The sequence below is a fragment of the Chiloscyllium plagiosum genome, chromosome 21 (assembly GCF_004010195.1).
Source record: "Chiloscyllium plagiosum isolate BGI_BamShark_2017 chromosome 21, ASM401019v2, whole genome shotgun sequence".
Classification (NCBI taxonomy): domain Eukaryota; kingdom Metazoa; phylum Chordata; class Chondrichthyes; order Orectolobiformes; family Hemiscylliidae; genus Chiloscyllium; species Chiloscyllium plagiosum.
This window is the reverse complement of record NC_057730.1, coordinates 25,857,173-25,873,692: the sequence shown is the minus strand read 5'-3', so window position 1 is coordinate 25,873,692 and position 16,520 is coordinate 25,857,173. Positions and strand designations below refer to the sequence as shown.

Genomic DNA, 16,520 nt, shown 5'->3' with positions numbered 1-16,520 from the left:
AAACAACCCTCCACCACCACCCTCTGTCTTCTACCTTTGAGCCAGTTCTGTATCCAAATGGCTAGTTCACCCTGTATTCCATGAGATCTAACCTTGCTAATCAGTCTCCCATGGGGAACCTTGTCGAACGCCTTACTGAAGTAAGGAATCGAGGGTGTCTTCAGGACTGCATCATCTGGGGAAGTTTGGAAGCATTGACAATAAACTTCTGATTTCTGTATTGAATTGTGCATGTGCAGTCTTTAGAATTTATTGTTAACTTTATTGGAGTAATAATGGCAGACATGACACTTCTTTCAGCATAAGACCTGGCCAAGCTAAATATTAATGAAACAAATAAAAATGATGTAAACCATTAAGTCAAATGAAAATTCAAATATATTGCAATTTGCAATCTCACCAACTTTCAGAATAAGAAAATCCCAAATAAACACATTAAAAGAGCACTTCAACAGGATAGAAAAGTAACTAGTACCTAAAAACATACATAACTATTTTCAAAACAAATTGTTAGAAATGTAGCATCAAAATTTCAAGATTAGATTTCACAGTTGTAACAGAAAAGAAGAAAGTTTTAAATTGCTCACCTTTTCAAATTGTTTGCTTAAAAAATCAGCATCACATTGCCCTGCTGTACTCTATACCACCTTTCGCTGAGATACCAGGCCAGGGTAAAAAACTGCGAATAAGATTCTGTGCCTGACGATATATTCGCTGGGGAATGGAGCAAGGCCTCAAGTTCACCAGAGTTGAGCCAATGTGTTGAAGATAGTCAGTGAAGGTGCGTCAAGGACTACAATACAACTTTTTCAAATTATGGATTTGGACTACATTCTTAATTTAACAATGAAAAAGTGATAAAACAACAATGTTGCTTCACTTCAAATTTTCCAAAACTGCTGCTATTACACCAAGATAGGAGGAGGCACAAGAACATAATAAATAGGAGGAGGAGGAGGAGGATATTCAATGATCTCAAATTTGGAGATATCTTTACAGCACCCAGGGACAAAGAATTTCAAAGGATCATTACTCTCCAAGTGAAGAAACTCCCCTTCATTGCAGTTCTAACTGACCTGACCCTTACTGAGACTGTTTCCAGTTCTCGACCCTCATACCAGGGGAAACATCCTACCTGCAAATATCCTGTCAAGACTTGTAAGAGTTTCATTTGCAGATAACCCAGTTCCAGAAGCTCATTATAACCAGTTAGGTCGAGAAACAACAGCAGTCAACTATTGGAAGCTAGTGGTTTCTTGACCAGACGTTAAATCACTTAATAAGCAAATTTCTGATGATTGGCTATCTGATTTTTGTATTTGTTTACTTATAAGTACGTTATTCTTAATGCTGTACATACCACTACAAATCATCTTTTGAAATGTGACAGAATTTTTGTTCTACTTGGCAACCAGCACAGATCTTTGGAAAGGGATTCTCAAAAATATGGGTATTTGAAAGGAATTCCTTACACAAAACATTTGACAACCACTGTTTTACTCCAAGCTTAAATACATCATTGCATTTTACATTTATGGATGTCTGAGGCATTTATTTTACATCCATATATATTAGTTTTAGTGTCCTTTGTTTGCTGTCTTCAAATTTGTCACTGACAACTTTAATCTTACCTTTAACTCCCAAATCGTTAGTTCAAGACTCCTCCTATTCTTGCACAATTAATGTTCCACATGCTACAACTTACTTCATTTATTTTAATGTAATCATCCCCTACTGTTCTTTCTTAAAAGAAGATTAATAATTTGCAAGTTTAATGGTACTTCTCGTGCTGAAATGATCTTGTGTTCTTAATACATGTATTCTCCACTCTCTTCAAGAGCAGGCCAAATGAGAAAGGCTTTTATGATTTGTTAAGTTGCTTTACTTCAGCAAGTAAAAGTACAGAGCAACAGTTATTATCAGATTTACCCATCCAATCAATAATCTTTACCTTTATATAATGACACAAAACAAAGAATACTCCATACTTCCTCATACGTATGGATATGATCTAGACCTATCTTTCAAAATTGTCCTCTTGTTCACTTTAAAGGTTCTCACCTTTTACCAAAGCCTTCCTTTTTCAAAGGCTAAACTCTACTGTCATATCACTCAGCTCATCTGTTTTATGCATTAACTTTGTGCGAACCAAATTTAAGTAACTGATTACTTTTTAAAAAAAATACATTTCAAGTCATGTTCGCTTATGCTAAAGTTCTGAACGTAACCAGCTGCTTAAAGCCTTTTTTGTTTTAAGAACTTCCAAAAGTTTGAGAAAGAAATTGCTTTTTCCTTCAGGTTAAGCATGACATACCTCAAGATTATTGTAGTTAATGAAGTCCCCACTCTATGGTTACCCAGACTATCATCACAAGGTTTAATGCAAAGATGCTTACAGGGAAGCAACTGAAAGAAAACATGTTTTCCAATTCTGCTTCAGGCCCATTTTTTTTCTCATTCCAGAGTATAAATTGTCTAGTATGATTGGTATTCCCTAACCTATCCCACAGGTATCTGGAAGAAGTATCAAGGCTCTCATTATTGTGGCTTGGCTATTTCCCACATGTCCCTCTGTTTTTTTTTACCCTTCTGAAAGATATGACCTAGTTATCAAAGCAGAGAACGAGATTCTTCATATATTTTTATCCATTTTTGAATTACATTTTAGGGTTTTAAAAGGGAAATATCCTTAAATCTGGGATGTTGTAATTAATCTCTTCAATTGTTTCAAAAAGGTATTTCTCCAAATGTAAAATAATTTCACTGAATTTCACCCATTGGACACATTAACTGCCAAACTTTCACATCTGAAAATTCAAATCCAGTTGTTTTCATATTCAAGCAAGTTATTACTGTTTCCAAGTAGTTCTAGAAAGATTCTTGGAAACTTATTGGCAATTTATCTTCAAATTCTTTAAGGCAAACTTTACATTAGTCTCCTTTCCCTACTCATAACATCCTACAGTATCTGTCTTTCGAGTTGATCATTTCTGGTCAAGTTCAGTCTCAAGTGTGAACATTGATTTTCATGGCAGTGAGTATCTCAATTACAGTGTGTCTCAGCCACAAGTTATCAAGTATCTCTTACTGAAAATAAATAAATTGTCCTGCAAATTAAATACAATTTCTTTTAAAAATGGCATCTTAAGTAATAATTTTATCAAACTGGACCAAGAATTTCACATTCTAAAACTACATCTACTGTAATCAAACAAGTAGGTAAAAGCAATTGTCCTGTTGTCGAACAGAAAGAGAAAGCTTTGAAATTGGAATAATTAACACTGCACTGGTCTTTGACAGAACACTCCTTCTATAGGCAATGGAATGATTTTTTCCACTTGAAATTACTCAAACTCGGAGAAATTGCAATAAATTACATTATAACAATGATATGCTTCATAGCAATAATTGTGGTTTAACTGGACATCCATATGAAGCATAAAAAGAATTTTATTTTACCATTTCTACTGATTCTCACTTTAGTTCCTTAGGTCAGTTTTATATTTGATATTGACTAAACAACAAGGTTATTTAGCCACATTAACACTGATGTATAATTAACAAAATGCATGCAAATGGTGGGCCAAGATAAAGTGTCCTACACATCAGACAATGGAGCTCACTATACAAATAAGGGTTCCTCAATTCTAATACTGTACAGACCAAATAAATCCTTCACTAATGAACATGGAAATTCAGAAAAAAGCATTAAGCAATGTTGTGCAACAGACTTGTATACCAGAATTCATTATACAACCAAGTTTGCAAGAATCATTCAAGTAAACTTCTAGCCATATGAATTAGCAATCAACAGAAATTCAGCTACCGGGGAAACTAAGCTGCATATACGCAAAACAACTTATAGTTAACAATTTTCTCACAGCTCGCTCAATTACTTTTGCATTGCTTAATACAATATACAATAAATCATATATGCTACATGGAAGCTAACAATACATTATTTTAATGTTAAAAGAGACAAAGATTAAAATAAACTGTAACCACTGTAGTAAATTGCTTAACGTTTATTTTAATAATTTGTATTAGTCAATCAAATCTTTCAGATTGCATCATAATAGTTAAAAACTTGAAACCTACAAGTGATTAAATAATTGCAATCAAAACTTTTATATGTAGGAAAAATGTATTCTGAGGGTTTAAGAGCTTAATGCTGTTTAAAGGATATAAGATTGTCCAAGGAGGATGTCCCCCATTGATATAAAGAACATAAGTGAAGCCATCCTTCAAAACACCACGTATAGAGTAATAATAGGGCAAGTAATGATGTTGTTTAAAGTCTCTATTTTCATAGAAGTGGATGGCAGTACTATTGGTAGTAAGGACATGCAAATAGATTGCTTTGCAATGGTCTTGAGCTGTGGTTGATATATGGTCCTTCAGGCTTTCAAGTAACAAAGAACCTTAAAAGTAAAACATGGAATAATCATTGAAATATACTTCAAGATTTGACATTTTAACAGTACATAGAAAGCATATCCCGATTTAAAGGACACAATTTTGAGGATCCATAATACAGGTACACAATCCTTTATCCAAAACGCTCAGGACGAGCTGGTTTTTGGAATTCAGAATTTTTCGACTTCCGGAATAAGTGACAGTTTGATGGCAAAATTTTTTAAAATCTTACAGAACAGCAGATTCACTGTGAGCAACAGTCCCTGAGAGAGAATTGAGACCTGCTAGTGCTGGGCCATGCCCCTCCCCCCCACCCCCTCCACATCACATCTGAGTGACATGCATCGAGTGGGTGTGGAGTTGGGTTAATTGTTTGCACGCCAAACAACCTTGTTAATGAGAGAAAAAAAAGGAAACACTTTCTGATTTCGGAGCTTTTCAGATTTTGGGATTTTGGATAAAAGGTTTTTTACCTGTACCATAAGGAATAGGAACAGGAACAGGAGTAGACCACTCAAGTCCTTGAGACTACTTCATCATTCAACAGGATCATAGCTGATCCAACACTCTTCATGTCCACTTTTCCACTCTTTCCATTTTTCCATAACAAAAAATTCCTGTACTGAGCAAGAATCGATTTCAGTGTCAAATATACACAAGGACTCTGCCCCCACAGCTCGCTTTGGCAAGGAGTTCGAAAGACACTCAATTATTTGAGAGTTGAATTCCTCTTCACCTCAGACTTTAACTGGCATCCCTTAAGACTATGCCCTCTAGTCCTTGATTTTCCCATGAGGGGAAATATCCTCTGAACATTAAATATATTGAGCCACTCGGCCCAGCCCTGAATGAATTTATTTCAAAAACAGAGGTATCTCAGTTCCACAAACATTTCCTTCCCGAGGATTCACCAAACTGTCTCACACATCAGCATGAAAATAAAGACCAGCAAGTACACAGCTGGTACTAAAATCATCCAATATGGAAACTGTAGACTTATCTTTAGACTAGTTATAAGTACCTCCTCACACTGGAATTCATATAACATACAGTTTAAATCACCATAGCTACCAATAATTTATTTTAAATTATCACTCCCGGAAACCAAAAACAAAGTCTACTTCTTTGAATTTTACTTCAGTTTTCTTCCCTGCTTCACATTTCCTCATTCCCATAGCATACACTATTCCACAAACAAGAGGCCTCTGTTTCTCTTAGTTATTTCCAGTAGTTTACTCAAGTAAAGAAGTGATTATAATTTAACCAATCTGTACTATTTTTCTCTTCATTTCAATGTAGCTTTCCTGCCTGCTATCTAGCCTGCTCTTCATCATCTTAAACAAAAACATTCATGTTACAAGTATTGACTTTTGTGCCTTCAAGTACAACTTAGCACCTATAATTCTCCAATTTCAATGAATCGAAGACAAGGGAACATACAAGATCCTGAGGGACCTTGACGCGGAGAGGTTTCCTCTTATGGAATTGGGGGTGTTACTCTTTAAAAATAAGGGGTCACCCATTTAAAACAGAGATGAGATAAAATCTGTTTTCACAGAAGGTTATGATCTTCAAAGCTCTTCCAGAAAAGGTAGTGGAAGCAAAGTCCTTGAATATGTTTAAGGCAGAGGTGGATAGATTTTTGGTAAGCAAAGAGGTGATAGATGATCATGGGTTGACCAGAATGTAGATTTGAGGTTACAATCAGATCAGTTATGATCTTACCAAATGCTGAAGGACGCTTGAGGGGCCAATGGCATTCTCCAGCTCCTTGTTTGTATAAGGGCAATACAAACTAGATAGTTCCCCACAATGAGAAGACTGGAGGTTCGTCAGCTCAAGAAATAATGTATACATTTTGTCAACATCTACAGTGATATAACAAATATAAAGCATACTTCCCAATACTAAAGCTTTGTTTGAGAGTCCAATTATCTTCAAAATATCCCCTAGTGAATTCATACTTCACCTTCAAAATATACTGACAGAACATGATAAACCTTTGAATAACCTGCCAGAACTTGCATTTGTTGTATTTACTTTTCTACATCTGCCAATAACGTTAACTTCAAAGAAGTTACTACTTAAATTCATATGGCAAATTACTTTAATAATATTCACTACTTATATTAGTTTCAACGAGAGTAATTTCCACTGCACTCTCCATTTTTAAAACACATGAATCATGCTCTCCCCTTATGCCATTTTTACATAAATAATGAGAATGCATTCAGCTTACCTAACCATTCTTCAAAGCTGGGTAGTCTTTGATATTTTTCTTTGAATAATTTGTATTGTTTCTATGTATTTTCATAGGCATTACGGAGTTGAATCTAAATGGGGGTTCTCTCACTCACCCATTGTAGCTTTAGGACAAAGATCAGTGAGAATCCTGGAAAACATTGTGTTGCTTTTTATGCAAAGTCACCCCGCCCCCCCAACACAATCTCAATAGCACAAAATATACCAGCTATTTTTTTTCACTAAATATGCACAAATTAAGAGGAATTGATTGTTTGAGACTGGTCCACAGTTTGGTAATATTAGTGGCTGATATGATTGTGACTTCAACTCTTCTTTCCTATATACCTCCTATAATGTTTGGCATGTCAGTCAAGAATCTATCTAAATTAGCCTTAAAAATATTCAATGACCCTGCCTCCACTCCTCTCTGGTGAAAAGAATTCCACAGACTAACAATCCTCAAAGATAAAAAATCCTAATCCTAACCGCTTAAAAGGAAGACCTCTTGCTCTAAAACTGTGTCCACTAGTTTTAGTCTCTCTCACTAGAAGTAACATCCTCTTGTCATCCAATCTGTTAAGACCCCTCAAGATCTTAGTTGTTTTAATATGATCACTTCTGACTCTTATCAGCTCCAAAAGATGTAGACCCAACCTGTCCAACACTTTCTAGTAAGACAGTCCCTTCATCCCATGAATTTGCATAAATCAGTTGAGTCAGCCTTCTCTGAATAGCTTCTAATGTTGTATCCAGGATGAAGACCAAAATTGCACACAACACTCCAGATGTTACTAAGCCCTTTACAACTATACAAAACCTCCCTACTTTTATACCTGAACCCCCCTTATAAACCAATTTTATGTGATTCATATACCAAGACAACCTATTTAACTTTGCTAACTTTGCTCAACTCTGTCTTGCTGTAGCAGATCTGCTGCTGAAATCCTCATCCTCTTTATTTGTTACCTTTAGACACAAATAACTAGTTCACTCCATTGCCCATTTCCTTGCTTGAACAAAGTTTCATTAACCTAGCACCTCTGCATTCACTGACTTATCTTGGCACCTGGCTAAACAATATTTTATTTTTAAAATAATTATCCTTGTTTTCAAGTCCCCTTGTATAAACCTTAAAGAGGTTAACCACTTAAATGCATACAGTAACTTACTGTAATTTCACATTCACTAGATATTTACATTAAATATGTCCAAAATACATTCCAGTTATATTTTACATTTTTAAAATGTGCGAATCATATCCACCTTTTTTTAACCTCAATAAAGAGAATTAGTTCAGTTTATCTACCATTCTTCACTGCTTTATGTCTTGCCTCTCCCAGTCTCTAATCTGCTCCAGCCCAGAAATCTCCAAGATATCAGTACTTGCCTAATTCTAAACTTTTGTACATCCCTAACCTTAACTACTCCACTTGTGCTGGCCATTCTTTCTGCTGTCAAGTCCTAAGCTCTGGAATAAAATAAAGAACTATGGACGCTGAAGATCTGAAACAAGCAAAACCATAAATTGCTGGAGAAACTAAGCAAGTCTGGCAGCATCTATTAACTCTGTTTCTCCTCCTTAAATGCTGCCAGATGGTTGATTGTTCCACTAGCTCTGGTATTCTTTCTATAAACCTTGAGCCTCTCTTTCTTTAAGTCCCTACCTAAAACTGGTCTGCCCCAATAATACCTTAAACAGCTCAAGTTTAGCTTTTAAAAATAAAAAAAACACTTTTGTGAAGCATTCAGGACTATTTCCTTACCTTTCAGGTGCTAAATAATTACAAGCAATTATTTATTCATTACCTAATTCACTGTGATGTAACCAATCAAAAGTGAATTTAATGCTGTGTGTTATTGGAAGGTGGATACCAGAGGCACTTTTCTTTTGATTGTGTTTCCACCTTGCTGAGAGACACTACTGCCTTTATTCAGCATCTTCTCATTAAAAACCAAAACTAGATGAAAGAAATTTGACCCTACATCATGCCACTATAAGCTCCACCTGAAATAGGGTTTCACTGCCATATTGCTCTTCAGTTGATAGCAGCAATTTGGTATACCAATGCATTGTATCACATGTGAAATTGCTTATTTTCTCCTCTTTTTTAATAGTTCCTTTGAGCATTGACAGCTTTCACTTGTATTGAAAGGTTAAGCTTATTCCACACAGTATCTCTTATTGGCATAATATGGTTTGGGGAAATGGGGTGGGAATGATACCTCCAAAGGTAGTCAACTGTTATTACTCTTGGTCAAGAGGATCTTTTACACACAAGCACAATCTTACCACATTGCCATCCCAAAAGAAATGACAAGACAGAGAACAATGGATCTGCAGAGTAAAATTCCCAGCAGGTTAATGACAGCAAACTCACAACTGCAAAATGTATGACAAGTAAAAGGCATAATTTTGCCATGACATTGCTCATTCACTGCAGAAGGATTTCACTGGAACCCACCATGTAATTTTCCCTAGGTGACCAGAGCTCTAATCCCCAGGGTGAAGAAAGCACATTGAGAGTTCATCTGCCATATTTCCACCAGAGTATTCTGCAGCAAACCGAGTAACGAAATTAAATTGCATCAGAGATTTAGGAGTATTGGTTGCATCACTACCATTTCATTTACATTTACTTTAGTCCAGAAATCAAACCAGAATCAAACAGAACTTTGTCAGATTTTGTAAATATCAAACATGATCCCTATGAATGGGAAAAGTTTGCAGCTATTATTCACAACTGCAGACAAATGAGGATGATGGTTTTGGAGTGAGTGTGTTGATATTTTTGCATAAAATGTACATGTAATGATAAGATTTTAATATATTTAATACCATAGATTTGATAGAAATGATATAAAAACGTAAATGAACAGAATTTTTGAAATTAACCTTATTTTTATCATTCACAAACTTCATCAATGAGCCAATGATCCTAATAATTCATTCAATCAATCAATCATTCATTCATTCATAAACTGTCTGAAATGCATGAAGTACAAACAATGCCTCAATCTTGACAAACCTATTATCACTTTATTTCTAATACAAGATATTGTTTGAATGTATTAGTTAATACACTTACCTATTCCATGTTTCCTGAATTCTTTTACAACCCCTAGACTTAAAATGTAAGCAACTTGTGTTTCTATGGGAAAACTTGAGGCCAAAATATCTCCATCCTATAGGAAGAGAGAATATTGTTTAACTGCAACACATTATTATAGAAGAAAAACTCAATTTTGAGTTTTTCAATTTTGATTGATAATTTAATATACAGTGAGTTCAGTACATTTTAAGAGTTTTGCTCAGAAATAAATACACAAGTCAATTCTCATCTTCACAGATGTTGTCTAACCCGTTGAGTATTTCAGGCTTTTTTATTTCATATTCCAAGTATTTGTAGCTTTAAATTTCCTCATTTTGACTTTTGATTCTACAAACTGAAATTATTTCTTATTGAAATATACAATTGTAAGCAAGCTCGCAACAGGCATCTTTCAATCTAACTTCCAACTTTGTAATCAATGAAATACTGTAGTTCAGTGCATTAGAAACTTAAATCTTGCTCTGCAAAAGGACTTACTGAATTTAGTTTGTAACTAATTGTGCTCAAGTAATTTTTCTTCATTTTGTGATCTTAATAGAAAGCATAACTGAACTAATCTGCTTGATCTGGCCTTTTTAAAATATTTTTTCATAGGATGTGGGCATCACTGGCTGAAATATATTGCCCATTCCTCATTGCTGGCAAGGGTGGCAATGAATAGCCTTCCTGAATGTAACTTTAGAGGTTGCTTTCCTAGTTCAGTGGCAGATAAATCTAAAGACACATACAGGACAAGAAGGTTTATTTTCTTGAAGCATATTAATGAACAAGACTGGTTTTAATGACAATTTGGTGTTTCATGTTCATTCCTACTGACATTAATATTATAATTCCAGATTTATTAAATTAATTTAATTTCAATATCACAGTAGCTGTGATAGGATTTTAACTCATCCCAGGAATCATTAAGCCACGATTTTTATAATGAGTCAAATACCATAACCGCTGCAGCATTAACTCACCGCTCACATACGTGAACACCTACTAAGAATTATGGAACAGCAATGAGAATGGGAAAGCTATTGATTTTTTCTCTGCTTCCCACTGTTCAGGCTGAAATCAGCTAATCAAACCTGAGCTTCCTGCTTCGTACAATTGAGTGTTGCACAACAATGTATGTAATTACCCATTGATCCAGCAACATAATTCCTCAAGTCATTTCAGTAACAATATTAAAAAAGAGAAATCATTATTTCCCTCTTTGATATTTTCCCTTGGTTACAAAAAAGACGAAAATGGGACATACCAGTGCTTTGAATTGTAAATTGCTTCAAATCATTCTTGAATCACTACAGCCCTTTTCACTTTCATCATATACCACTGTAATAATTTTACTGCAAATGAAGAATATCAAATCTTGTTTGTATGTTGTCTTCATTTAATAACAAGTTTAAGTCCCTTCGGCCCTTATTATTTACAATGATCTACTACGTCAATTTTGTAGTTCCCCTCAAACAAAAATAATTTGCTGCTAGATTGTTTAGGATTGTTGCATTAAACAAATGCAAGTTAATAGCTGCAGGACTTCCTTTTAATCTTAAGGAAAGATATTGCTAAAAGAAAACTCCTTTTGTCAAAGCTTTTGCAATCATCAGATCATTTTGCAAACATACAAAAACAACATTTGAAATTGAACATGCCAGACTTGTCTGTAGAACATGGTGTGTCGACCTACCTCTTTATGTACCTTTGATCGACTTTTTATTTCTGCTACTATCATCCCCACAATACCACATTTATATGTGGCTGCCAAGGAAAAAAATTTTTTGTTGGATGTGATGTCCCGGTACCATGAATCTGGGTACCTGGTCAAAGCAGAAGACAAGATCAACCTTCTTTCCACAAGATGTCAACTAGTCCCTACGTTCTAATTGCAACACCAATGCATTACAAATGTGGATTTTGCTGATATTTTCAGGACACCGTATAATTTCATAGTTTGTAATTAGACCTAAATCCAGTATGACAATAAAATGAAGTTCTTCTAAAGCAAAGTAAGAATTATTTTTTCTCTTAAAGACTGTAAACAACAAACAATGTATTGGTAGGATTAACTGGGGAAAGGCAAGGAAATATCTGTATGAAGTTTGTAGTTCCTTGGAATATTAAAGGAGGCTCCAACGCTTACTCTGAAGAATCTATAGAAACAAAAGAAACTTAAATGCTAGTAATACTCACTCTATTGGGAACCAGTCACCACATAGAAGCTTCACTGTATCTATGTCATCATGACAGAGTAACCGAAGTTGTATTTCACTAAGTATGGTGGAGGATACGATGTCTGTCATTCACAGCTGAAAAGAAAATCAAATCACCCATAACATACTGCAATTATTATTGAGTAGATTAAGTCACACTCCTTAAAAAGATTCCTTATAAAATCTCAAGTTATCTCGAGAATGTCACTGAGGAAGTTCTGAGATTTACATATTAATGAACTGAAATGTGCAATCCATTCTAAAAGATGAAAGATTTAACAGCAAACTAGGTTCATCCAATATATCATTTCAGTTGCATAACACTGTAATCTTTGGCTATAAATGCTGTGTGTTATGGCCCTGCTCCACAGCTGCTTGATGAAGGAGTATCTCTCCAAAAGCTAGTGCTTCCAAATAAACCTGTTGGACTATAACCTGATGTTGTGTGATTTTTAACTTTGTTCACCCAAGTCCAACACTGGCTCCTCCACATCCTTTAAAAGATACAGAGAAATAGATATATTACATGGTCCTGCTAAACCAATACAGGGTAAGTTAGCTGGATGGCAGATTCACAATGCAGAATGTGGGTTCAATTCCTGTATAGGCCGAGGTTATCATAAAGGACTCTCCAATTCACCCTTTCCCTCGACTGAGGCATGGTGATCCCCAGGTTAAACCACCAGTCATATCTCTCTCTCTCTAAGACAGAGCAGCTGTCTGGGCTAGTGGGACTATGGTGACTTTACCTTAATCAGTCGTCCTCTGCTGGCCAAGCTGCAATGGTGTTTAGGTGTTGACATTTCTCTGCCTGATTCAGTTCCAGATTAGTCCCAAGGTCAGTCTGAATTACTAGGAACCATCAAGGTCAGAATGTGCAGTCTGTGTGACTAAAATAACTCTGAAATTTGCATCCCTCTCCATAGATGCTGCCAGACCTGCTGAGATTTGGCAGCATTTTCTATTTTTATTTCAGATTTCCAGCATCTGTGATATTTTGATTTCATAAGACTTCGGCCACATTGATGTGGGATTAGTTCTCTTATACAGCTTTGGCTTGGTAAGGATGGCAGATATCATTCCCAAGAAACGCACTGAAACAGTTGAATTTTCTTTGTTGCTAATGTCAGATTTTTAAAAACCAAATTCAGATTTTTAAACTGACATGGTGGGATTCAAACTCTCATGCTCCTAAGCAAATGCTAAGGATTCTGAGTTACAAGTTTAGTAATATAACTACTACATAATAAATCTTCCCTTTATCTTAATTTGGGGAAAAATGTTGTGGACCATGTATTGTATTAGAAATTATCATCTATCATTAAATATAACGTCTGTGCATTTATTGCAGTCTGTGATTATTTATTAATAACATTAGAATACTTTTATAATCTGAGTGTTTAAACTGAAAATAAAGATTGGTGTCTGTTAAAATGTTATTCTTCATACCATTCACAAAATTCATAAGTTTTACTATGTTCTAGGAAATATGTTTCATATTGCAAGTTATTTTACTGTTGCAGGGACTCAAACATGCTTTAACATTTTCCTGAGTTAACTCTAATTCAAATTTGACTCTTATTCAGCTTGGAATTCTGCAGAAGAATCCTGGCAGACTTCAAATATTAACTCTGCTTCTCTATCCACAGAAGCTGGCAGTCTGGCTGTTTCTTTATTATTTTCAGGTTTAACTCACACACATAACCTTCGACATACCAGAAGTGTGTTCTGCAAAAAACTGCATTACAGAATTGCGGTTACTGGCAATTTTGATTTCACCCATTCACACAATGCACTCGTAACAAGTTGGAAACGAATCAGTTGGAAAGTAGCACCAACACAATACCTTTTAGAGTAAGATACACTGCATTTGTTACAAATGTATCATTTTACAACTGATACTGGGTGAATACATTGTTTTACATTATTACTTCACTGATCATCAACATCTGGCAAACCCAAGGATGCACAAATGTATTTATGAGACTATAATCTCCCATATTTGATCAACTGAAATTTAAGGATGTGATTGCACTAAATATGGTGCAAAGGAGATTCACCAGGACATTGCCTGGGTTGGAGTGATTCAGCTATGCAGAGACGCTAAATAGGTTAGGGCTGTTTTCTATGGAGCAGAGAAGACTGAGGGGGAATTTGATTCAGGAGTATAAAGTTATGAGAAACATAGATAGGGAGAGATATTTCCCCTGAGCAGACAGGTCAATAACAAGCAGGCATGACTTAAAATGAGGAGCATGAGGTTTAGTGGGGATTTGAGGGAAAATAAATTGTGTAGTTAGACTTGCTACTAAGGAAGCTGAGAGCCCTCAAGACAGTTAATAAGCAGGAATACAAGGTTACAGGCCAAACACTGGAAAATAGAGTCAGAATAGTTGAATATATGCTTGTTAATCAGAGTGGACTCTTTGTGTGCTGTAAAAACTCTATGATATTGTGCAGCTGAAAAATTAAAATAGAGCCTTGCCGAATATTAAAGTTCAACTGGCAGCAGGCTAAGAAGGGTTAAAAAAAAACCAACCTGCTCAGGCATGTTACAATACACATCAGAGCAGGCAGATCTTGATCGCAGTCCTCCTGGCCCAAAGGTAAAAGGTTCCTACAAAATTACCAGATCATAAGGCTTAGAGAGATGTTCAACCTGAGGGACACCAGGCCTCAGGTGAGGGGTTAGGTTTAGAAGGAGAATTATTCATGGTAACCTCAGCCAATGTGGTTATTGAATTCATGTTGTTTATGTCATTCTGCATCACAAATCCGCCGTCCAGCCAACTAAGTTAACTGACCCCCTGGCCCACAGATAGGGATGCTACTACTGCTGCATGAGTCTTTTAATTAAAAAAAGTCTCATGCAGCAACATGTCTAGAGTTGCCAACAGTGTAAACATTGGGTATTAACACTCAAAATCCAAACAAGTACTCAGCCATCAATGACACCTCCCAAATACGGGAAAATAAAAAGCTGCATCCCAACATCACTCATCCATTCACGAATTCTGATTCCTTTGACCTCGCTATCCCGCCCCATGGTAATCTGGTTGGTTCTCAATAGCCAGTCACAACACAAACTGGGAGTGCTCTCTTTCGATTGATTGGTCCACATGCCAATCATCGCAATCGGCCCGCCCCTCCACCAAGGCGCGCAGACGCAGTGACTGCAGCCGGCCTTACAGCTGGTGCCGCCTGCAAAAGCCTGGAGCTGCCCCGGGCGTTATCCTCGGGCACCGGCGGCCCCATCACAGACACCCGGCGCTCACCTCGGTTCCTCGGCGTGCGGGGGGAGAAAGAGAAGGCGGTTGCTGCTCCGTCCGCCAGTGGAGTCAGGGCAGGAGTACGGTCATTCTAGTCACCGTCAAGAAACGGCTTCCCGGACACAATCAACTGTCTCGCAGCCTCTCGCCAGGCAACTTCCGCTCTCGAGGAACTCTCGCGAGATCTCACAGGACCAACATCTTGACATCATCCACTGACTGGCTCAAAGCCCTGAATATTACAATAACGTTGTTTGGCTGAATGTGGTTATACCGAGTAGATAATATTACACTGGTGTGTTTGACGAATAGAAAAATGGAGTAATGCATCTGAATGAATGCAAATAAGATTTTACTGACACACATACTCGAGTATAGCATACATATAGAAAGTCGCTATTCTCCAGTGCCCTCTTGATACATGACTGAATGGAAAATATGTGATACTGGTTCAAGGAAGTGAATTAATGCTGCCCTTGGTGCACTACTTTTTTCTTCATGCAATATGGGTAGCGCTGGCTAAGAGAGTGGTCATTTCAGAAGTCAGTTTCTGCAATAGACATTATGGAGTTGGTGTTCCAATGTTGCCAGCTTTGAAAAATGTTCACTTTCTTCCTGAACTGAGAATTCCCCACCACTGTGGTTGACAGGGCCCTCAAGTTGCATCTAACCAATCTTCTCAGCCCCTCATCCCTTCTCTTCCCTCTCACAACAACAGAATTCCCCTGATCCTCACTTACCACCCCACCATAGGGATGTACAGCACGGAAACAGACCCTTCAGTCCAACTCTCCATGCCGACCAGATATCCCAACCCAATCTAGTCCCACCTGCCAGCACCCGGCCCATATCCCTCCAAATCCTTCCTATTCATATACCCATCCTTTCAAATGTTGCAATTGTACTAGCTTCCACCACTTTCTCTGGCAGCTCATTCCATACACGTACCACACTCTGCGTGAAAACGTTGCCCCTTAGGTCTCTTTTATACCTTTCCCCTCTCACCTAAACCTATGCCCTCTAGTTCTGGACTCGTCCACCCCAAGAAAAAGACTTTGTCTATTTATCCTATCCATGCCCCTTGTATTTTATAAACCTCTATAAGGTCACCCCTCAGCCTCTGACGCTCCAGAGAAAACAGCCCTAGCCTATTCAACCTCTCCCTATAGCTCAAATCCTACTAATTTAACAATATCCTTGTAAATCTTTTCTGAACTCTTTCAAGTTTCACAACATCCTTCCAAAAGGAAGGAGACCAGATTTGCACGCAATATTCCAACAGT

The 16,520-nt window shown here is 36.8% G+C and overlaps 1 protein-coding gene across 2 annotated transcripts in view; it reads right to left on the bottom strand.

The window, feature by feature from the left end:
- Window positions 1-15,458, bottom strand: part of nat15 (N-acetyltransferase 15 (GCN5-related, putative)) — a 20,864-nt gene extending 5,406 nt beyond the window's left edge. Inside the window, exons 1-6 of one of the 2 annotated variants that reach the window (XM_043711574.1) lie at window positions 15,244-15,458; window positions 11,949-12,064; window positions 11,446-11,575; window positions 9,747-9,843; window positions 4,187-4,421; window positions 588-775 (exon numbers count right to left, since the gene is read on the bottom strand). In XM_043711574.1, the coding sequence (XP_043567509.1) occupies window positions 619-775; window positions 4,187-4,421; window positions 9,747-9,843; window positions 11,446-11,575; window positions 11,949-12,058 (729 nt within the window). In that variant the 5' untranslated portion in view covers window positions 12,059-12,064; window positions 15,244-15,458 and the 3' untranslated portion in view covers window positions 588-618. Of the gene's footprint in view, window positions 1-587; window positions 776-4,186; window positions 4,422-9,746; window positions 9,844-11,445; window positions 11,576-11,948; window positions 12,065-14,906; window positions 14,923-15,243 lie in introns of those variants that run through there. The other variant, XM_043711575.1, reaches the window with a different exon arrangement.
- Between the last annotated feature and the right edge of the window lie 1,062 nt (window positions 15,459-16,520).